The 25,677-nt window shown below is 31.0% G+C and overlaps 1 protein-coding gene across 1 annotated transcript; it reads left to right on the plus strand.

Annotated features, from left to right (window-relative positions):
- Window positions 1–20,010: 20,010 nt before the first annotated feature.
- LOC124913946 (probable LRR receptor-like protein kinase At1g51890) lies at window positions 20,011–25,433 on the plus strand. Its single transcript, XM_047454394.1, has 12 exons — window positions 20,011–20,054; window positions 21,513–22,073; window positions 22,141–22,601; window positions 22,674–22,818; window positions 22,915–22,990; window positions 23,342–23,410; window positions 23,502–23,670; window positions 23,741–23,982; window positions 24,069–24,195; window positions 24,264–24,326; window positions 24,438–24,627; window positions 24,691–25,433. Exons 1-12 carry the CDS (start codon window positions 20,011–20,013, stop codon window positions 25,178–25,180), a joined length of 2,637 nt encoding a protein of 878 aa, XP_047310350.1. The 3' UTR covers window positions 25,181–25,433.
- The last annotated feature ends 244 nt before the right edge of the window (window positions 25,434–25,677 follow it).

Consider the following 25,677-nt stretch of genomic DNA (forward strand, 5'->3'; position numbering starts at 1 on the left):
TAGTTGTTAGTTGGTTAATCAGTCTTCTTATTAGCATTATTAGTATTAGTAACTACTAGGAAAACAAAATAAATTAAAAAATTATAATAATATGTATTCAATATTTAAAATTCTTAATAAATCACAAATAATATATTAAAATAAAAATAGAACGCTCTCATTCACATTTTATTCACTTCGGTAAAACAACTTATTTTCTCACATGTTTCATCACATATTTTTTCCGAATAAATCTCTCATCTCGTGACTTTACACTTTCACTTTGTCAATCAAATATTTGATTCATATTTTTTAAAAATTAGCATCGTGACCTCATACTTTGGTCAATCAAATATTTGATTCATATTTGTATAACCATTTTCAAATGACACCGGCTTATTATCCCTCGGCAAACCACATCTCAATCACACTTGTTAATGGTTGTACTTATTTTGTTAAGTTGCAAGTTCAAAACATACAAATAACATTTTTAATTTTATTTTTAACCGTTTTAAGTTTATGGGCGGGTCAACCCACAATCCAACCCAAGTATCCATTTACTCTCACATAAATATCCAAATTAACCACAACTCTCGACCCGGCAATTCGGACACTTTAAAAATTAAGCATCATTATATATATATATAGATTAGTTAGTTAAAAATTTGAACTTTTATTGTTAAAATGTCTCGCGTTCATCAAATTTGGTGTTGAATCTTAAATATAAAGTGTTGTTGGCCTAGTTGGTTAAAGAGTTGTACCTGTTTTTGTTAGGTTGCAAATTCGAACCATTCCTATAGCATTTTTAATTTTATTTTTAATCGTTTTAAGTTTATGGACGGTCAACCTACAATCCGACCCAAGTATCTATTTACCCTCACATATATATCCAAATTAATCACAGCTCTCGACCCGGCAATCCGGACACTTTAAAAATTAAGCGTCATTATATATATATATTTAAAAATTAAGCGTCATTATATATATATATATATATATATATATATATATATATATATATATATATATAATGACGCTTAATTTTTAAAGTTTCCGGATTGCCGGGTCAAAAGTTATGGTTAATTTGGATATATATGTGAGAGTAAATGGTTTAATATTCAAATTTTAAAAAAAAATTGGGTAAATTTTGGTTCATATATATTATACAATCTTCTTCTTTTCTTTTTTGGGTACTAATTATGTTAAGGAAGGACATGTTAAATCAAATGATTATTTTCTAATTATGTACATTATCAAATAATTAAAACTCCCATATATTTCTTGGAAACTTAAATAATAATACGTGAGGTGGGGGCGTTTATACAGAATAAAGGTCGGTCGTTTATTACACGAAAGGGTTTACCAAATGGGAAGACTTTGGTGTTTGTTTTATTCGGAAGAATTATTCAAATAATGTAAATTAAAATGGAGTGAAAAGGTACAATGGGAAGACTTCGGTCTTTGTTTTATTTGGAATATCTATTCAAATAATGTAAAAAAAAATCACAATTCTTTTGTCCTCTCATTAATTATCTCTTTTAATTAAATAATCAAAATATTAAAATATATATTCTATTTTAAAATAGTTTTTATTATTATATATTAACACCTCCAAATTTTTCAAAACCTAAAATTTATACCAAATAAAATTATTTAAATAACTCAAATTTCGAACATATTCTTAAAAATAATAAAACATATTTAGATGTTCTCCTCTTAGATCATCCACAATAGGAGTTAAATAAGGTGTTAAATAGGGACTAAATGGTGCAGCAAGATGTGTATCAAATTTTGATATCGGTGCAAATTTTATTTCTAGCTGATGTGGCCCAATGACAGCGCGCCAACTGGCAGCGCTGGTGGGTTAATTTTTTGTTTTGTTTTCTTTTTTAAATACTACTTTTACATAATAATTGATCAAAATAAAAAAAAATATATTATTATTTTTTTATTTTTCTAATTCTATAAATAAAGACTTGGTTTGTATCATTTGGACACCAAAAAATTTCTGAAATTTGATGCATATTCAATTGAAGAAAGATCTTGTCATGCACATTTGGAATAAATTTGGAACAACTCTCGATTAGAATTTTAAAAACACTACTTAACAAATTATCAATGTTTAGAGTTTTTGTTTTCTTCTTCGTTTTAAATAATATTTGTATGTTTGATTTACTAAGTGATGAATAATATTGTTTGTGAGAGAAAGTGAAAAAGTAATTTTGATATCTTAAATAATACTCTACTATAGAACATGCTAAAAAGTGAATGTTAAAATAGGTTTTTGAAAAAATTTGATGCCATGTTGTTTAGATATAAGAATCTTTAATGTAAACTCATTCAATCACTTTAGAGCTGATTTGATATGGGATTATTTGATTATTATAATAACCTTTTATTATATTATCTATATTTTAATAATTTTATTTAAAAAAAAGTCTATGTATATTAAAAATAAAAATAAAAATAAAAACCGTTTAAGCATAACGACAAAACATTACATGAAAAGAAAAAATAAAAATAAAAAATAAAAAATAAGAAAAAAAATGGCACTCGTTAAGTTATCGAGCTCGTAAATCCTCGAAAAAAAATTATATAGAATTATCTTAGCAAATAAAGTGTAGCAATGCCCCACATGGAAACTATCCATATATTGTCAACGTTTAACGTCTTGCCATACGGGGACACTTGTTTGTGTCCTACCAAAGTAAATTGTATTATGGGACGAAGTCTCCATAATGTTTAATTCCCTTCTATATCTAATTCGGTTAGTGAAACCACTAGACTGATGATCAAATATGTTCTTCATTATGGAATTTTTACATATATCAATTGAAGCAAACTCACAATACGTTGTAGTTAGACTTTTGACAATACACTAAATGTCGTCCCAAAAACTAATCGAAAAACTATCCCCACAATGAATCTAGACTACTCATAAAAACTTTTTTACATAGAATAAATTTCTCTCCAAATGTTACATCCCGCTAGATAATTAGGCATTTTGTTGAACCAACAAGACCAATCATGACCATATTACATCTGATTATCAATGCTCAAAGACTATTCGGCTTCGTTGCAAATCTACTACACAATTTTGATAGAAGAACCTTATTAAAAAAAATAAGATCACGAATATTTTTACCTCAATTATCTTTAAAACATTTAACATTATCCCAACTAACTAGATGACAAGTTGATGAGATAGAAGATCCCATTAGAAATTTACACATTATTCTCTCCATTTTCACTACTACACTCTTGGGGAGAATGAATAACGACATCATATATATGGGCATAGATGACGTCACACTCTTAATGAGGATTAACCGACCCCTTTCAAGATTATTTTACTTTTCTATCTAGACAGTTACATTCCATTTTAGTGATAATGGGGTCCCAAAAACTTTGGATCGTAATTTAGCACATAATGTCATACCAAGATATATTGATAGAAGACCACAAATTCTGAACCCCATGTCTAACTTATTAAGATTAACTCAAAAACTAGAACATACACCGAATAACCATAAAATATGCCAAAGGTGTTTAAAGATCCTATAGGTGACTTGAACCATGTAGAGCGTGTCATCTGCGAAAAACAAATGTAATATGGAAAAATGATATCGTCTTGATCCAAACCTCACTCCATAGATGAGTCTCGAGTTTAACGAAAGACATCATTTTTATAGAGTTTTTATAACAATGACGAACAAAAAAGGAGAGAGTGAATCACCTTGTCTGATCCCTTTAGAGCTCTCGAAAAATCCATGAGAACTCCCATTAACAATGATAGGAAACTTAACCGTCGAGAGACAAAATCTAATCCAACCAATCCATTTCGCTCCCATTCTCATTTTGTCCATTACATTAAACAAAAACTCTCAATTGATATGATCGCAAGCTTGACAAAATCACATTTTTTACCTCATGAATTAGCTGAGTCAGTGTACTCATTAACTATTAATACAACATCATAGATTTGACGACCATTGATAAACTTTATCTGATTATTAGATATGATTGTCTTTAACACTCTCTGCAACCTGTTGGACAAACATTTTGCGACAATTTTATAGAATGACGAAACGAGACTGATATGTCAAAAGTTTTTCACATCAATAGCTCCTGAAACTTTACGAATGAGACATATCGAACTAGAGTTCCAATTTTATCAAATGATAAAAATCGATAAAAATGATCAATTGCTTCTATAATTTTAGTCTTAAGAAAGACCACGCTTTCTTAAAAAAATCAAAATAAACTCGTCGTATCCAACGCTTTATTATTTTCACACCCCTTAATAATTTCCTCAACTTATTATTTAAGTTATTAATTAAAATATAAATTAATAAATTTTATTTACTCATTAGTATTATTGAAAGTTTATTTAAAATCAAATTATATAAGTATATACTATTAAAAACTGACTAATTTAGTATTTCACATATTTACAATTATTATAGTATTTTATTATTTTTTTTAACAAAATGTTTATAATATTTTTTAAATTTTTAATATAAATAAAATTCTTTCTCACTCAAAATTATTTAAAATTAAATAAATTTATATTTCAAATATTATTTTATTAAATATTATAAAATATTTTTCAAAATAAATAATGAGTTGATACCTCATTTTTTATTAACCAACTAAAAACTAAAATTATATATATATATATATATATATATATATATATATATATATAATGAGTTAATTCCTACTTAGAACTAATCTTCTTCTCTAGCAATTGGCTTGATGCGATATCATTGTCCTTTATAACGATCAAGATTAGTTGGTTGTTTTAAGTTGCAGTAATGTTAGTAATGTCAGTAATTGGGGTTATGCTAGCATTTTACATAAAATAAATAATATAAATATATATTTAAAAATTAACTCAAATTAAGTATAAAAAACTTAAATATATAAATTATAATATACTAATAGTTATATATTAAAAAAATTATATAAAATTGAGTATATCGGTTGAGACATTTGAGGACTCATTAATTCTTTTTAAGATCTTCGTATTCGTTAAAATTTGTTCTTTTTGTTTGATCATCGGTGAACTATTTTGTGTTATGTTTTTTTAATTTTTTCTTTCAATATTTCTAATGCTTTTGTCGTTAAACATAAACGACTCTCCTTTATATCATTTTGCAAGAATCATTTACAAAAAAGGTCCCCTTGGTAACTTCCAAGATACATCGTTGTCCCTTTCGACTTTACTGACTTCTCTTGGATTAGGTCCCCTTGGTTCATTCATAGCTTAGCACGTGTCTTGTGAACACATGACAATATGAGGAGAGGGCCCGGAGTCTTTGCTTTGCTTGAGGTTCGACGATTTCAACCTTGATTTGCGGGTCATGCATCTTTTAAAATGAAACATTTAATTTTTAAAAGATTTTGATAGTACCGATCACTTTAAAATTAATCATGTAAAAATAATTAATTTTATATTCAAATTTTAGTAATCTGGGGACTTGTTGTAATCAAATGATAATTTGATTTGGAACCCGATTTTAATTAATAAAACATAATTAGTTTAACAAACCACATATTTGAAAATAAAGTCGCCGATTAATTTTAGAAAAATGAATAAAATATTCGTGTATAAACATATTTGTATACCCGAGTTTCTATAAGGGGTTCAAATTTTGGTTACGCTCGGAAAAGGACATTCGTACTATGTCATGCACGCCCGTCTAAGGACGGTTTATTTTCCAAAGACTCTGGCTATTTTAAATATGTGTTTATAACATTTTATTCTATTTTAGTAGTACATGGGTCTTAAACAATGATATGTTTAGATTGGGTAAATAATTGTACAAAATTATTAAAAGGGACATGTACCTATTGTGCTGGTATCAAATTAACAAAACCTAAAAATGTCAGAAAAAGGTATTAGAATATAAAAATAAATTCAAACGGGGTCTTAATTGAAAATATTTGTTTTTGGGAGACATGCCGAAATATTTTATTTTATAACCTCGAGAAACCATTTAAAAATGGAGCGAAGTTTCCAAAATTATAAAAATAATTTTGGGTTTCAAAAAGTGGAACCAAACAAGCCTTAGAATCAAAATCTTAGGGCTTGGGGTCCGTTCAGACCGATCTGGGCTCGATCGGGCACGGGAAGCTCGGTCCCGGACTCGGGCTACTTGGTTAAAGTCCTAAGTCTTAGGTTAGTGTGCTCGGTTTTGAGTCAAGAGAATGCTCGGTCCTAGGTCTAGGGTTAGAGTTAGGTTTACCGGTCCTAAGTCAAGTTAGGGCTCGGTCCTAGGGTTAGAAACATCATTCCTATGTAAAGTTAGGGCTCGGTCCTAGAGTTAGAAACATTGGTCCTAGGTCTAGGGTTAGGTTTACCAGTCCTAGGTCAAGTTAAGGCTCGGTCCTAGGGTTAGAAACATCGATCCTAGCTAGGCTAAGTTAGGGCTCGGTCTTAGGACTAGTATTAGGGTTAGGTTTACCGGTCCTAGGTCAAGTTAGGGCTCGATTCTAGGGTTAAAAACATTGGTCATAGATCAAGTTAAGGCTCGATCCTAGGTTTAGGGTTAGGGTTAGGTTTACCGGTCCTAGGTCAAGTTAGGGTTCTATCCTAGGGTTAGAAACATCTATCTTAGGCTAAGTTAGGGCTCGGTCTTAAGTTAAAAAAAAACTCGGTCGGAATCCTTGTCCAAGGCTAAAACCATCGGTCCTAGGGCTCGGTCCTTCCTAAAGAACACCAGTCCTAATCCTTGGTCGGAACTCAAGAACACCGGTCTTAATCCTTGGTCATGACCCAAGAATACTAGTCCTTGGTCTCGGTCAGAATCGAAGATCCTCGGTCCTGTTTCTCAGTCGCAGTCCAGTAGGACTCAGTCTTAGGACCGAGTGTTCTTTATTTGGTATGAAGTAATTGCAGAAGCCATTACTTTTGATTCAGATCGTGAAATCATGATCCGTAAGCTACCGTTAGTTCATATGATTATGAAGAACAAAAGCCCTGACATAAATCACGATTATTGGATCTTTTACAAAGATCAATTTCTAAAATCTATTTCTAGGTCAAATTTTGGGATTTTTTTAAATTAAGTCATTTCAATGCCTGATTTTGATTTCATTAGCTTTAAAATGATGAATATAATTGAACACAATCAAAACAAGAACATCATTCAAACATTAAAACATTTTTTTTTGAAGATTGAATCAAAATCCATTTTTTTTCAAAATCATAGTTCGATCAAACATGATCAAAACGATATTACAGTCATTGAGAATTTATCCCAACATGTTTACAAACATGTCTCACAACTAATTGAATCAAAAAAATTAGATTAAGCTCAAGAACACAATATTTTTAAAAAGTCCAATTTTTAAGCTTAGTTTTTCAAAAAGTTTGATTCAGGTTGATTTTATCTGATTTTTTTCAACAGAATTCATACATGATATAAATATTGATTCTATACAAAGAAATCACATGAACAAGCACTAGAACTGATCAAATTTGAAAAAAAATGAAAAAAATCAAATATTCAATTACAAACATGATATACAGATGTTATGGATTCATACCAAGTTGAAGAACATTATATAATTGTGATATACAGATGTTATGCTATCCAAATTCCTGGACCGAAGTTGTGATGGCCGGAACAAGTCTTCACAAAAACTGTTTTTGGCCAGAATCTTCAATCTTTGATTTAAGGTGCAATCTTATATAATTGTTTGATATTGTTCAATGTTTATTTGATGACTTGGTTTACAAACCATAGGGGACTATTTATAGTGTAGGTAGGTTAGTCGGGGAGGAGTAATTCAAGACGAAATTGAACTGCGACGAACTTATCCCTAAATCTTTATCCTCCCTGTGGCAGCCTAGCTAGGGCGTATGATAAGATCAATAGAGTTGGGGATATGGTAGGCGAGAATAAGGGGAGCACATGGGATAAAAAACCAGATGATAAGACCAACTAACAAGGGCGCTAGAGCTTTTAGAAGAAACACCCCGACGAATCGCGATTCTGGAGAGCGTCTCTGTTCCAACCTAGAAGAAGACAAAAATGGCGTTGTTTCGTTGGCGTCGTTTGTGTTACGTCTGCGTTTAGAGGCCTTGACTAACGAGGTTAGTCCATTTCGTTAGTTGTTCAAATGTGGTGGGCGCGCGCGAGCTTGACTACAGTCGGCTGTGTGGCGCGTTCTTAGGCGTTGGATGATGCATGGGCACTCATCTGATGGCCTAGGTTCCTACTGCAAAAATTAAAAATAATTCTTGCTATACTGGATTATCAGATTTATTTTTCATCCAAAAAGTTATTTAAAATCGATTTTTTAATCACTCTTTTACGCTTTTCTTCACCAAAAATTTCACATAACATATTTATAGAATCACAATAAAAATTATTATCATATATTTTTTTTTTTTTGTTATTTTTCAGGTATTTATTTAATTGTTTTAAGTCATAAATTAAACATAATTCATGATTAAATTGCAATTAAATATTTTTAACCTTCTTTGGATTTTCAATAATTTTCATAATTAGAGTTTATTTATCACAACAATTAACCATAATTTGATTTTAATTCTTTTTTGGGTTATTTTGAACAGAAAATTTTAAAATATTATTTTAATATTATTAAAAATAATGATATTATTTTAAAATTAGGGTAGGTCAAATTGTCATGCTTACATATATATATATATATATATATATATATATATATATATATATATATATATATATATATATATATATATATATATATATATATAAAATAAAAATAATTTAAGCACGACAACAAAAATATATGAAAAAATAAAATAAATAAAAACGTCAAAAAAACATAAAAATAAGAAAAAATAATGATTATCTTTCTCCTCAATTCCATCAATTTTCTAGAACAAAACTTAAAAAACAGTCATAATAATAACATTATGAAAGATACTCAATTTGTCGTCATTGAATATTCGACGATTTTTTTCCATCCACATAGTTCATTGAAAATAATTGGGATGGTAACCAAAATATTTAGGCTTTCTACAAATTGTATCAATCTAAATTTCTCATCAACTACCCTAAGATTTAGGAATCACCTAGTGAATCATATTCATACTCCATAAAAAAAACTCTAAATATTAATCACCATTGACAATGCACAAATAAATAAGTTATTGATTCAACCTCCTCTTTGTAATACATACGACAACGATTACTATAATACATATTCTTTTTACAACAAATCAATAAGTTCAAAGTCTTTCAATTGTTTTTGAGAACACGTACTAAGGCTATTAACCTCTTTACATGAGATAATACATCACTACTGTGAATAACTGTAATTATGTGCAAGATTAAATAAATACATGTCAAAATAAATTTTTAATATTTTTTTATGCATAAAATGTTTTTTTTATCAAATATAAAATTACTTTTAAATATATATATATATATATATATATATAATAATTTATCTCCAACAATTTATTTTATATAGATTTTTTTTTTCAAATAATTCAAATTCAAACAAGTTTTAGAGGTGATGTGAGTTGCTTGTGGATTTTTTTTTACTCAAAATCCATATATTTTATCGTATTGAATCCAAATAACTAAATTATTCATCAATCAAGATTTTAAAAAAAAAAAAAAAATCAATAAGAACTCCCAAATAACTTATCAAATGGTTAAAAAAAAAATAAAAATATATATCTTAGTGATGTTTTATTTTATGTGGCTAAGACCTGTTCAAGTACTCATCAAATCTGTACAGCTACTGCAAGTGGGTTGACGGAGTCTTAGTCAACTCATCAAAATATATATATATATATATATATATATATAATTTTATTTCTAAAAACTTGTAATAAACTTGTTTGATGTTTGAATATTTATCACATTTTATTTTGTTTACACAGAAAAAAATTTATTTTTATAAAAATAAGTTATTTGAATTTTTAATTAATTAAATTATTATAATATATTTTTTATATATTTAAAATTTAAATTTATAAAAATAAAAATATTTTAACTAATAAATTAAATAGTTAAATAACAGAAAAAAATCTATTATATGGGTTTTTGTTATAAGAAAGTGTGTTTTTTTTTTTAAAGAATGGATTAATTATTATAATATTATATATATAATTAATTAAAATTTATATAAAAAAATTGTTAATAATTATAATTAAAGATAATATTTAATATATGAGTTTGTATTAGAAAATATGTAAATGAGAATGTTGAGAGGGGAGATATCTACTTTCCTCAATAATCTCTTATGTTCACCAAAAATTAAAAAATAATCTAAGCATTTTTTTTTTTTTCACAATTAGATAAATTAACTATTTTTTTATTTTATCAATAATATGAAATTAAGGATTAGGGGTAAGTAAGTACTTTTTGGTGGTAGATTATATGAATGTAAAGAAAACGACTATTTTTTTTATATAGTATATGAATCTAATAGAATTCTTCACGTTATTCCTCACTCATTCTTTCTTTTAGTCTAGCGGTAATAAGATGTGGATATTTTCATGTTCGAATCCGTCAGACATGATCGGCCATAGAGTAAGCCCGCCCGACAAGCCCTCGGACTAGGGCAGCACACTCCCCTCGCAGCCCACTTATTAAAATTAGTGAGATATTTAATTAAATTTATTATAATTTTGAACATAAGTTGTTATAGCTTAGTAGTTCAAGATAAAAAATTAAAATTTTTATTTAATTATGAGTTCAAATCCCACTAAAAATTAATTTTTTTATCAGTTTTTTAAACTAAACGCAACAAAAAAAATATCTATTTTTTATCTACTGGGAGCTGGGGCAGCCCAAAACTCAGGTCAGTTTTGTCGTCGATGACAAGTTCTACGCCTAATTAAATTGTTAAGTGTGTTTGTGATCTATCTACTTAACTCGCGAGATTAATGATCATACTTCAAAAAAGAAGCAAAACTCAGCATTCTAAAAACATGACTATCTTATTTGTTTTCTCTATAGTATTTTGGGAATTAAATGAGAACTAATATGATACCTCACAACCATGACTCCCGCAGCTCCGCTTAAACTCAAAACACTTCTAGATGAAATTGAATCCGTGACATATTGCTCTCTTAAGTCGACTTTTACCATTGAGCTACTTTGGTGTAGTGTTTTTTTTATTGGATGATATTTATGAATTTAACATAATTCTTATTATTGTATTTTTCTATTTTTTTTATCTCTCCCTTTATTTTTGTTTTCCCAAAAAAAGATTTATTTATTTTATAATTATTTCAATATTTATTTTCTATTTTAATTCAAAAAAAAGGAATATGGTTGTGTACAGTATTTGAGTGGATATGAGATCAAAATATGCATGGATAAAATTACTGAAATAGTGTTTAGAAAAAAAGTCTTTCAGGATAAACTATACTGTCCTTACCTACATTTAATATTTTATTTATAATTAAAATTTGATATTTTTTTAATAATATAAGAAGAGTGTAAATAAATTAAAATGAATTTAAATTTGATTAAAAATTTATTTAATTTGTGTTCATTTCTTTTTTACAGATTAAAGGAAAAAACAATAAAAAAAAAATTACATCAAAGCTAAACGGGGACCTAGAGTCCTAGACGCAGCAGCCAGCAGTACACGAAGATGTTTAATGAAACAAGTCCACATTCCTAAGATCAGACCCAAGCAAGCACGCACGAAGAACAACACCCAATCCCGACGATCCCAATGTTGGGTTTTGCAACAGCAAAACTATGGATCTTCTTAGAAATCAAAACCTGTAGCAAATCAGATTCCAAATCGTCTATGACGATAAACAGATTACCAAGAACTGAAATAGCACAAAGCAATAAACGACAACACAATATACGTGGTTCGGTCAAAATCGACCTACGTCCACGGGAGGGATAAGTTTTACTAAATCAAACAAATGTCAATAGTAGAAACTTACATGCCCTACTCTCAAATGAAAGAAGTGATTACACTAGGAATGATTGGACTACTCCACAATCAAAATCTCCCCCAATCTCTCACTCTAGATCATCCAAAGAACAAGAAGAAGAAGGAAACCAGAAAACCCTAGATCTGTAATTCATTCTCTCTCTATTTGCTCTGTTATGAGAAAAATATCCAAAAAAAAAGTATTTATACTCTAACCCGTTTTCATAAGAGAAAACCCTAACCCGTTTACTCGGAATTTAAAACCCGCCCGCAATGGCAAGGAACACCAACAATTCTCCCCCTTCCGAGCCATGGGAGAATGTTGCTATAAACATTCATCATCATGACGCTTCTGCCAGAACCATTCCGGCTTTAGCACAACATATCTCATGCTTTCCTCTTGGCAAGCCCTTTGTCATCATATCTGACCCGTTCTCATCTGTGTGCACTTTCTCCAAGTATAACTCCTTCTTCTCGAGCACTTCACGGATCCAATGGTACCTTCTTTGGATGTGTTTTGAACGTGAATGGAATCTTGGATTCTTGCTCACATGTATAGCACTCTATGAGTCACTAAACACCACAAACCTGTCTTGTGCAATGCCAATTTCTTTCAACAATTCTTTCATCCATCTCATTTCTTTACAACATTCAGTAATGGCAATATATTTAGCTTCTGTAGTAGACAAAGCAACACATTTCTGTAGACGAGACTGCCATGATACAGCTCCTCCTCCAAAAGTAAACAAATACCCTAAAGTTGATCTCATTGTGTCAATATCACCACTCATATCTGAATCAGAAAACCCTTCAACATGTGACTTTCCAGTACCATAACACAAAGCGTATTTGGAGGTCCCTCGAAGATATCTCATTAGCCACTTAACCGCTTCCCAGTGTATCTTACCAGGATTTGAAAGAAAACGATTAAGTACTCCAACCGCATGAGCTATATCCGGTCTTGTACAGACCATTGCATATATCAAACTGCCTATTGCTGAAGCATATGGAACACTGCACATTTCTTGTCTTTCCTCTTCATCCTTGGGAGACATTGTCTTGTTTATTTTCAAGTGTGTAGCCAATGGACAAGCAACTGGCTTTGCCTTGTCCATACAGAATCGTTTTAGAATCTTCTCAATATATCTCTATTGAGATAACCATAGCCTTTTCTTCACCCGATCACGAATGACCTGCATTCCAAAAATTTGTCTTGCTTGACCCAAGTCTTTCATCTCAAAAGACTTAGCCAAATCCTTTTTCAACTTGGCAATCTTGAGCTTGTCTCTCCCAACAATCAGCATGTCATCAACATATAGGAGAAGTATAATAAAATCATTAGAAGCAAACTTTTGCACAAAGACACAGTGATTTGTAGACGTCTTCATGTACCCATGGATGGTCATGAACGACTCAAACTTAAGATACCACTGCCTTGGTGCTTGCTTCAAACCGTACAGACTTTTGACAAGTTTGCACACCTTGCTTTCCTCACCTTTCTTATTATAACCTTCAGGTTGCTCCATATAAACATTTTCATCCAAATTACCATGGAGAAATGCAGTCTTGACATCAAGTTGTTCAACCTCAAGATCCATACAAGCAGCTAGACTTAACACCACCCGGATAGAAGTCATCTTCACTACCGGTGAGAAAATCTCATCATAATCGATTCCATGCCTCTGGCCAAAACCTTTGACAACCAGCCTAGCTTGTATCTTGTCTTGCTATCATCACCTTCTTGTTTGATCTTGTACACCCATTTATTTTGTAATACTTTTCTTTTTTCTGGTCTTTCAACTAGATCATATGTGTCATTTTTCAGCAATGATTTCATCTCTTCATCCATGGCAGCTAACCATTCTTTCTTATGAGCATCCTCAAGAGCCTCCTTATAGCATATAGGCTCCCCACAATCAGTTAGAAGAACATACTCTGTAGCAGGATACTTAGAACTTGATCTTTTCTCCCTAGTAGACCTCTGAAGTACCTCTGTTTGTTGATTCTGTTGATTTCCATCTTCTTGTTGAACTTCAAAATCAACCTCAACATTATCACCAAGATCAGTTTCAGTATTAGTATCATTTCCATGGCCTACAGCTTGACCCTGAGGAACATCATCATCACTATCTGAGTCTGAAGCTACATGTGGCCTTGTCTCCTCAACATCATGAGACAACTCAAGACCAGAAAGGTCACGTATGTATGCATCAAGCTTTTCACCATCTTCAAAATTCTCAATAGTCTGATCTTCAAGGAATACCACATCCCGACTTCTCAAAACCTTCTTATCAACTGGGTCATAACACCTGTATCCCCACTTTTCATCACCATACCCCAAAAATATGCATTGTCTGGTTTTTGCATCTAGCTTAGACCTCTCATTTTTTGGAACATGCACAAAAGCTCTGCAACCAAAAACACGTAAATAGTCATAATTAACATCTTTACCTGACCAGACGTTTTCTGCACACTTATTATTCAATGACTTGGAGGGAGAACGGTTGATCACATACACTGCAGTGCTCATGGCTTCAGCCTAGAAATGCTTAGCCAACCTGGCATGGGAGAGCATACTCCTCATCCATTCCAGTATTGTTTTGTTCATCCTCTCTGCCACACCATTTTGTTGTGGAGTCTTGGGCACAGTCTGTTCATGTCGAATATTCTGCTCTTTGCAATAATCATCAAATGAGCCTATGTACTCTCCCCCATTATCTGACCGCACCCTCATCAGTTTTCTTCCTATCTCTCTTTCAACCAGCTTGTGAAAGACCTCAAACCTTGCTGCAACCTCATCCTTGGACTTTATAGCATAAGCCCAAACCTTCCTAGATGCATCGTCTATGAAGGTTACAAAATAAGAAGCACCGCCTATGGATTTAATCTTCATAGGACCACAAACATCTGTTTCTTTTTCAGTTCAACTTTTGACTTACTGAAGGAGACTCTGTTCTGTTTACCCTTCAAGCAATGCTCACAATTTTCAAGATGAGCATCCTTGAGATTCAGCAACTCATTCCTCTTGATCAAAACATTCAGCCACTTTTCACTAATGTGACCTAATCTCTTGTGTCACAACTCAGAGGATGACTCCATTAAAACAGAATATGCCGCATCATAGACAATTTTCAAATTTGTCTTGTATAAGGAACAACATTTCTTACCTCGTGCAATAATCAATGAACCCTTGCTTAGCTTCCATGCTCCACCACTGAAAACATTATGGTAGCCTCCATCATCGAGCTTACCTGCTGAAATCAAATTCATTCTCAAATCAGGAACATGTCTTACATCTCTCAATGTCAGGAAGCAGCCCATGTTTGTCTCAATTCTAACATCACCCAGACCAACTATCTTGGACACACCACTGTTACCCATGCGAACCTCACCATAATCACCAGCTTTGTAGGACTGGAAGTAATCTTTGTGTGGAGTTATATGGAATGAGGCACATGTGTCAACAATCCATGCTGTTTCATTTGAAGATGTGCTAAGACAAGAGTCTTGACAGTTAGAAGCATATGTCAGTTCACCATCTGAAACATAAGCAGATGTATCTGCACTCTGTTCTTTCTTTTCTCTGGGCTTCACTGTACCCTTCGCTTTATCATTTTTAAATTTCGAGCACTCATTTTTCCAGTGACCCATTTTGCCACAATAATGGCAAGCACCATCCTTCTTTGGAGCTCTAGACTTGCTTCTAGACTTTCCCCTGCTCGAACCACTTCTATTATCTTTTGATCTTCCTCTATCAGCCACCAACATATCAGACTTAGAGGGTTTATCCCCCTTTCGATTCTCCTCATCAAGTAAGGAACTGGTGACAAATGCCATGTTGACTTTACCATTTGGTGCTGAGTTGCTGAGAGTGATAATAAGTGTCTCCCAACTTGCAGGCAAAGATCCAAGGACTAAAAGTGTTTGCACCTCATCATCAAATTTTATCTTCATACTACTCAGCTGATTCAAAATATTTTGAAATTCATTCAAGTGCTCAGCAATTGATTTATTATCAATGTACTTCAGATTCACCAGCATTCGTACTAGTGCTGCTTTATTCCCTGCTGACCTCCCAGCATAGAGAGCTTCAAGTTTTCTCCACACACCATACGTTGTAGTCTCATTCTCAACATGGTGCACAACATTTACACCAACCCAGGAACGAATAAAGCTGCAGGCTTTTCTATCTATCTTTTTCCAATCAGCCTCTTTTGTAGTCTCAGGTCTAACACCCTCATTTTCAATTGCTTCATTCAAATCATCTGAAACTAACAGATCACTGATCATCAGTTTCCATTGCCTGTAGTTTGTACCATTCAGACTCACCATATCAGGTCTAGATTTCCCCATTATTACTGCCTTAACAATTGACAAAAACACTAGCAAAGAAACCAGTTGATCTCTTCAATGAATTTCGCCAAATAACTAGCAAAGCACTCTGCTCCAATGTTAAAACAGATAACCAATTAATACTGCTCTAATATCACTGTTGGGTTTTGCAACAGCAAAACTATGGATCTTCTTAGAAATCAAAACCTGTAGCAAATCAGATTCCAAATCGTAGACGATAAACAGATTACCAAGAACTGAAATAGCACAAAGCAATAAACGACAACACAATATACGTGGTTCGGTCAAAATCGACCTACGTCCACGGGAGGGATAAGTTTTACTAAATCAAACAAATGTCAATAGTAGAAACTTACATGCCCTGCTCTCAAATGAAAGAAGTGATTACACTAGGAATGATTGGACTACTCCACAATCAAAAGCTCCCCTAATCTCTCACTCTGGATCAGCCAAAGAACAAGAAGAAGAAGGAAACCAGAAAACCCTAGATCTGTAATTCACTCTCTCTCTATTTGCTCTGTTATGAGAAAAATACCCAAAAAAAAAGTATTTATACTCTAACCCGTTTTCATAAGAGAAAACCCTGACCCGTTTACCCGGAATTTAAAACCCGCCCGCAATGGCAAGGAACACCAACACCCAAACGGAAAACACAAATCAAGGGTTAATTCTTAGTTTCAAGAATTAAGAGGAGACGACCGTTTTTTATAATTCTTAGAGAGGTCGGATTTTTGGACGTTCGAGGAAGGAATCCCCATTTGCTTTAGGGTTAATGTGCAAATGAAGCGAATAAAAGTTGGTCAATAATTGAAAGAAGAATCAATATGAATTGAAAGGAAAATAGTAAATGAACTTTTAAAAAATAAATCCTATTAAGGCTTTTAGGTCATTTTATTATCTCATATAGTCTTACACTTTTTTAATAACAAAATAATCGCTCTTAACAAATAATAAAATTACTTTAAAAAATATTAACAAACTAATATCAGTTAAATAACTTATTTACAACTTATAAATAGTTTTAATTTTTTATTTTCTTCACACCCCTCATGATCAAAATCTTGAAGTAATAATTTGAACTTCAAATCTTAAAATTTTATAATATTTAAAATTTAAATTAATTTAAATTTAAATAATTTGCAAATATATAATTGAATTTTTTAATTGATATATAAGATTTTTTTCTATATTAAAACAAAAAAAAGTATAAATATATTATAAACTAATTTTAATAAAAAAATAATAATTAGAGAGTTTTTTTGTTAAGATGGCTAATCTATATTAAAAATGATAAGAATCATTTAAGTATAACGACAAAACATAATTTTGATAAAATTAAAATTAAAAAATGTCACAAAACATAAAATAAGAAAAATATATAAACACATTCCCAACATGTTATCGAGCTAGTAGAACTTCACGAAGAACAATTATCTACCTGACCTATTCCACCGATTTTTCAGAATGAAACTTAAAAAATGTCATATTAATAGAATTATAAAATATACTAATCAGACGACTATGTGGACGACTATGTGGCCTAGTGGTAAGAGCCACTAATTCTGACCTCACACTTAATAAATCACTCACCACCCGAATTCTATCTTGTGACCTCACACTTTCAAATGTTCGTCAAACCAACCACTAATTCCGACCTCACACTTTTAGATGCCTCGTATCATTTGTTTAAAGTTGTGTCACCATATATTATAATCAATAATGCATTCTTGAAAATCTAAATTTGCATGTTTTGGAATTTGAACCATAATCTCAAGTATGAATTGAACACTTTAAACGTTGAATCACTTGAGATTGTTGAAATAATTTTATTATTTTATATATGTATATATATTTTGTATTTATTATTTATTAGCAATTAGTTAATTTTTATATTAATCAAAAAAATCATTTATGCTAATAAATAAATTATTATTATTATATATATATATATATAATAAGAGAAAAAATGTATAATAAAAGATAATATGTATTTATATAAAATTAATGATGAAAAATAATATTATATATATATATAAATAAAAGGTACCTACATTTAATATATATATATATATATAAATTATAAATAAAAAATATATATTTTAAGATTAGTGAAAATATATGTATATAAATATATAATTAATACGGGAGAAAATAATTAGGAAAGAAAAAAAATAAAAAATAAAAAATATTTATAATTTTTAAAATCTAAAATTTAATTAAGAGAGAGTAGAAGAGAGAAAAAGAAAATACTTAATGACGTGCATTATATACTTGATGAGTGAATTAATGTGATGATGATTGACTTTAAGTATTATTATATATATAAATTAGCTAAATTAAAATAGTAAATACGTGTAATTAAGTGAAAGACTAAATGAATATAATTTTAATAGTAATATATGTAAATAAATTTTAAAATTATTAAGTATAAATTAGAGTTTTTTTTTTCAAATATATACTTACTTTTACTTTAATATATATATATATATATATATATATATATATATATATATATATATATATACTGGAATTAATTTATTTTATATAGATTTTTTTTTTCAAATAATTCAATAAGTTTTAGAGATTGTTTAAACGTGAGTTATTAGAGATTTTTTTACTCAAAATTCATATATCTCATCATATTTATTTTTAATCATCAAATCACTTCATTCATCTATCAAAATATTAAAATATATATTTTAATTTAATTTTAAATATAAAGTAAAGTTACAATATTCAACCAATCAACCAAATAACCTAATTTTTTATAGAATAATAACATCTCCCAAATTATTTACATCAAACAAGCCTTATGGTTAAAAAATTAAAAATAAACCATATTAAATTATTTAAATAACTAAAAAAGAAATCAAAGATCATATTATTTCCTTTCACATCCATCTAATCACATAATTTATTAACCAAAATAATAAAAGAGGGGTGATAAAAGGAGGGAATTTAGTGAGGGAATTTGGTGAGGGAATGATGTGGCATCACCTTCATTGGTTAGAAAATGTAAAAGTGGGAGGAAAGAGAGAAAAAAAGAAATTATTTGATTTTTTCACCGAATAAGATTATGTCACGTCATTCCCTCACCAAATTCTCTCACCAAATTCCCTCACCTAATCATTTCTCATAATAAAATAACATCTATTTAAAATAATTATTTTTTATTTTATTTATAATATTAATATAATTTAAATCATTTGACTCTATACCAGACCAATGATTTGAACTAAGCCTTGGCCAAACCTTGGAAATCTTAATGCCATAGTCATTATTCTACTGCAATAATTCTTGCCAAGAAGAACGCCCATGTTGTGACAATTCCACATAGAATTCACTCCCTCAAAATTATCGACCATCATCCATTCTTTTCTTTAAGACATGTACAGATTCATCAATGTATGTATATTGATGATGAATCTACTCAGAGTCAACCGGGTCTTAGTCAATTTATATAAAAAAAAATTTCCAGGATGGACTTAAGCCTACTGACTACCTGAGTCCACACCTACCTTCCTCTTATCAATTATAATATTCTTAAACTTTAATTGTTTAATCATAATTTAATTTCCAACCGTCACACGATCGTGACCTTGTCGATTGTGTGATTAATGACGTCAAAAAGAGTTTAATCTCAAGTATCATATCTCACATATGGAATTAAATATTATATTCTTAATATCTCCTTTTAAATAATTAGAAAAAAAAAACAAGAAATGTCCGTTTTGATGACTAGCTAAAAATGATCCAGGATCAAACATGTCCATGGGGGGTTTAGTTGAACAAAGGGAAAGAGATGAAAGGTTAAAAAATAGAAAAGAAGAACTGAAATCATGCAATGAAGTGAATGTTTAATGTTGTTTGTGTTTGATTTTATGTCTTTGTTTGAATGATTCCATTTTTTGTTAATGAAAATCATGAAACAGCTGCTTATGTGTTTGTTAAATAGATTGATTACTATAAGAATTTGAAAATCTTGAAACATAATTGAATCAATTGGGATTCAGATGCTTGATTTCAAACAAAAAAAAAGGAAGAAAAAGTGTGCATTTCGATTGAAAGTTTGATCAGGATCTCTAGATTTTGGTATACAAAGCTGAAATTTGTTCTGAAATTGAAGTTTGATGTCTTAGGAATGTCGTTATTGTTCAATTGATTTGAGAAGATCTAGGCAAAACAAATGATACCAACATTTATATATAAATGTTGAGAAGATCTCGATCACATCATATATATTCATTGAGGCACAATTTAAGCGTTGATTACTTTTAATAACGGTTTGCTTGTGAGTATGTTACTTGTCATTTCCTGTCGTTCATTCAACATTTATATGTCTTGGGAATGCTAAAGCCACAATTATAGCTACCATTTCTTTGATACCTTGGAAATAGACATTAATTAATAAGGTAATGTGAGGAGCATTTGCATGATTGGGATGTTATACATGCATTAATTATATATTATCATTATTCACTTGAACAAATCCAACAAGGAACAAAAAAAAATACTTTTACCAATTCAACCAACATACTGACTCTTCTTAATCACATAATAGCACCAACAAGTTAGTAGGTGAAATTGCAAGACTTTCTGAAAACAAACATTTGTTTTTCATAAAGGATAAAAAAAAAGGTGAAATTTGCTTTTTTATTCTGTATATCTGCATTACTCGCCGTCCTATCTTTAATTTGGTGCCTTCTTTTGATATTCGATTTTACGTGTCACCCTTCATGTATTAATATTTATTTCACTCATCTATATATACATATTTTGGTCATCATTTATCCAATTTATCCTGATATGTGACATGATAAAAATAACTACCTATATATCACTTCTCTTTAAAATAGAAAAGTTGACATTTGATTGTGCCCCACAATTATATATTCAACTACGTCAAATTACCAATTTGCCCCTAGGACGACATCAAAATTCATTTATATATATATATATATATATATGGACATGCATGGGTACACAACAATGTAAAGTCTTAAAAGATTTGTCTTTGGAGCATGAAAAAAATATGATATCAATTTGACCACAAAGATCCATTGATAATTGTGTGATAATTATGTTCCAATTTCTTGTAGTCTTGTTGCAGCTCCTAATTATTGCAGTACTTATTCCTAATTCGCATGCTCAGGATGATCAAGCAGGTTAATTTGACTACTACTTACTTCCTCAATATATATGTGTTTAAACTCTCATAGATCAATCTCACTCAAACGTTTTAATTCACTATCCTTCTAATTCCCTAGCTTTTCTCTTACAGGATTCATAAGCTTAGATTGTGGCAGATCTAATGGATACACGGACAGGGATACTGGATTGAGATATAATTCAGACAATAACTTCATCGACACAGGAGTAAGCCATATAATCGCCCCAGAACACCAATCGAACTCATTGTATCAACAGTTCATGTATGTTAGAAACTTCCCCAAAGGAACTAGAAACTGCTACACTTTAAAGGTACCAGCTCAGGCCAATGGATCAAGAACAACATTCCTAATAAGGGGAAGATTCATGTATGGAAACTACGACAACAATCATTCCCTTCCTAGTTTTGATCTTCATATCGGAGTTGACATTTGGGACACGGTGCTAATTTACAACGAATCTGTTCCAATAAGAAAGGAGATCATTTATGTACCAAACTCAGATTTTATTCAAGTTTGTCTTATCAATACCAACTCTGGGATCCCTTTCATATCAGCTCTAGAGATAAGGCCTATGAATGATACCATTTACAAGAAGGATTATTCTTTGAAATATTATAGAAGATTTGACTTGGCTTCATCTACTATTAACTTGTATAGGTAGGTGATCATCATCATTATTATTATACTTTTTTATCTATATATTCATGTTTTTTTTCCTTACAAGGTATAAAGATGACATCTATGACCGAATATGGCTGCCCTGGGTCCATGAGGACAACACTAGTCTTGCCACTGCGTCGCCGGTCATGGCTAATAAATACCAGATCCCTAACGCTGTTATGAATACTGCCAACATTCCCAAAAATCCAAATGATTCCTTAGTTTTTTCGTGGAATCCAGATAATATTAACGATCAATTTTATCTTTACTTACACTTTGCGGAGCTTAATCCTTTTGCCTCGAGTAGAGAATTTAACATCTATGTCAATGGAAAGTCCTTGTTGGATGAGCCTTATTCTCCAAAGTATCTCCAGACAGAAACTCATGAGTTACGAATAGATGTTAGATCAAATTATACTGTCTCTCTAAATAGGACAAAGAATTCTACACTTCCTCCTCTCTTGAATGCGATCGAGCTATACACGATCAAGCAAGCATTCAAATCTCAGACTAATGATGAAGACGGTAGGTTATAACTTATAAGCATTAATTTTTACATTTATGTTGACAACATGTTTTTGGGTTTAATATATGTAGTTGGTGGTATTATGGGGATAAAGTCAACATACAAAGTGTTGAAGAACAACAACTGGCAAGGAGACCCTTGTGGCCCTCCACCATTTTTTTGGGATGGGATCATTTGCAGCTACAAAGGCTTTAATCCACCCCAAATCATTTCATTGTATGTGCAAGACTACTTCACTTCATCTTCAAGTGGGTTGACTTGACTGATATATATGTATAACATTATATATATTTCATTAATTTGTGCATACAGGAACTTGTCTTCAAGTGGGTTGAGCGGGGAGATATCTCCTTTCATCCAGAACCTCACCTCATTGAAAACTTTGTATGTGCCTCTTCACTCTATGCTCATCCATTCTTGAGCTAGTTTGGTATTGGATTATTTAGATTAAATGAAATGATATATATTAAAAACAGGTGCTTGATTGATGAGAATATAAGTCAGCTCAATTTTATTTAGTGTTGAGCTATTAATTTATTTCAGTGAATTATATTTATTAATATGATGTTTTACTCACAGGGATTTATCGAATAACAATCTATCCGGGGATGTTCCATTTTTTCTATCCCGATTTAGTTCGCTACAGGTTTTGTAAGTGTAATTACTTGTTGAGTAAATTTTAATGGAAAAAATATTTGGTTAACTGTAAATTAGCTAGGTTAGTTATTCTCTATTGTAGGAATTTAAAGGGAAACAACTTGACATGTCCAATGCCATTGTTACTTCAAGCAAAGATAAAGAATTTAAGGTTTGTTCCATTCTTATATATTTGGGTATTTATGCTTTTCAATTAACAATATTGTTTCTAAAATACAAAAGCAATAAGTAATGATTGCAAGGGAAATTCGACGACGACAACAACACCAAGAAAGAAGAGAAGTGGAAGTCATACTGTTATTGTAGTAATTGCTGCTTCTGTTGGTGGCTTTTTCTTCTTGCTTTTAGCTGCTTCGATTATCTTTTATTGCATCAGAAGGAAAAGAAAGCAGTCAACAACAACAACCATTGGTAAGATATCTTATCGAACACATTTCCATTTCAGTTGCAAGTCTTCCAACTAAATGCTTTCACTTTTCAGTGCAAAGCTCAACAATTAGCAGCAGGCAGAGCCATGACAAAGACTTGATCAGTTCTAACATTGAGCTCAAGAACTGTCAATTCAGTTACTCTGAAATTTTGAAAATCACAAACAACTTCCAGAGGGTTCTTGGCAAAGGGGGGTTTGGAACAGTCTATCAGGGTTATGTCGGAAACACACCGGTTGCTGTAAAGATGATTTCTCTGTCATCCACAAAAGGGTACAAGCAATTTCAAGCCGAGGTAATTATATATTATCTTGTTTTTAGTTTGACTTCCTTCTTTGATTCATTATTTTTTTGACATATTGTTATTGATTTATTATCTAGGCTAAGTTCTTGGTGAGTGTTAACCATAAGAATTTGACTTCTGTCCTCGGTTATTGCGACCAAGATGATAAAATGGGACTTGTCTACGAGTTCATGGAAAAAGGAAATCTAGAAACTAATTTATCAGGTAAATAAATGGACCATCTTCTATATGTATTTCAATTAATAATAATAATAATTCAATGAATGATACAGAGAGAAGCTCACAAATATTGAATTGGGAGGAAAGACTTCAAATAGCAGTTGGTGCAGCACAAGGTCTACCAAATTTCAATCTAACTAATTCGTCATTTTAATTTGCCTAATCTAATGTACAACTCTAAATCGTATATTTTTTTTCTTCAAATCCTACTATACATATATAATTAGGGTTGGAGTATTTACACAATGGTTGTAAGCCAATGATAATCCACAGAGATGTTAAGTCTTCAAACATCTTACTAAACGGTAAATTTGAAGCAAAGTTGGTTGATTTTGGTTTATCGAAGACAATCCCTGTAGATGAAAGCAATCACGTCTCGACTGTTGTTGTTGGGACTCCTGGTTACAATGATCCCGAGTAAGTTAATTAGTTGATATGTAAGAACAGAATGTAGTAGTATCGTTTATTCTCTTTTTCATTTTTTTTTGCTAAAAGCCAGTATCTTTTGTTTGCGCACTATAATAAGTTTTCATATATGTTAATTGATTTCCTTGTTTCTAGGTACATAGTCACAAACAGGCTGACCGAAAAGAGTGATGTATACAGTTTTGGAATCGTCCTCTTGGAGATACTAACAGGAAAGCCAGCAGTGTTGAGAAATCAAGAAAATGCGCATATAATTATATGGGTGGGTGCAATGATATCAACAGGGGATGCTACACAGATTGCTGATCAAAGGCTAAGGGAAAATTTTGACACAAATTGTTTTTGGAAACTTGTGGAATTGGCAATGGCTTGTGTTTCGCGAGAATCAGTGAGGAGGCCAAACATGACTCAAGTTGTAATGGAGCTAAAGGAGTGTTTGGCAAGCGAGATAGCTCGTCATAACACAATATCAAGGGGTTCGATGAGTGGCGGTTTTAAGTCCATTGGGGCCGCAAGTGATGGAATGGGTCCTCTTGCAAGGTAAACAAAGGAGGTGATCCATACATCTTTGTGATATATATATTTATGTTAGCATTATTGATGTGCAATTTAATTTGTAAACTTATAAGAAATTATTCAGATTATACTATACAAATATTTCTCAAGGCAGATTGCTTCAGTTCAGAGTATCAATCTAGAATATAAGAATAAAGCTCAATTTTGTCCATGAACTTGTCTTAATCTATATAACCTTGTAATAGAAATTCAAGTTCCTTATAATTAATTAAACTAGCATTAGTTGCCTTTTCTTATTTATTATTTGGAAAGGTAAAACAATTTCACTAATCATATTATAAAATTAAGACAAGTTTTTTTTTAGACATATGAACTTGTACATTATTATCTTAATGTTTAGGCACTCTACAGTAAAAACTCAATGATAAATTTAACTCTTTTATTTGTTTTTTTTTTTACTGAATTACGTCTCTTCTCCCTTCAGCAAAACCACTTACCAGAGAACACTCTCCAACCGACCTCCTA

This window comes from Impatiens glandulifera, chromosome 1 (genome assembly GCF_907164915.1).
Source record: "Impatiens glandulifera chromosome 1, dImpGla2.1, whole genome shotgun sequence".
NCBI lineage: Eukaryota > Viridiplantae > Streptophyta > Magnoliopsida > Ericales > Balsaminaceae > Impatiens > Impatiens glandulifera.

What these genes read in the sequence shown, in the direction of transcription:
- LOC124913946 (XM_047454394.1), top strand. Translation starts at nt 20,011, where the DNA reads ATGTCCATGGGGGGTTTAGTTGAACAAAGGGAAAGAGATGAAAG. An exon ending in TCTAGAAACTAATTTATCAG is followed by an intron (nt 24,196 to 24,263) that starts GTAAATAAATGG and finishes TGAATGATACAG; the next exon opens with AGAGAAGCTCACAAATATTG. An exon ending in AGCAGTTGGTGCAGCACAAG is followed by an intron (nt 24,327 to 24,437) that starts GTCTACCAAATT and finishes ATATATAATTAG; the next exon opens with GGTTGGAGTATTTACACAAT.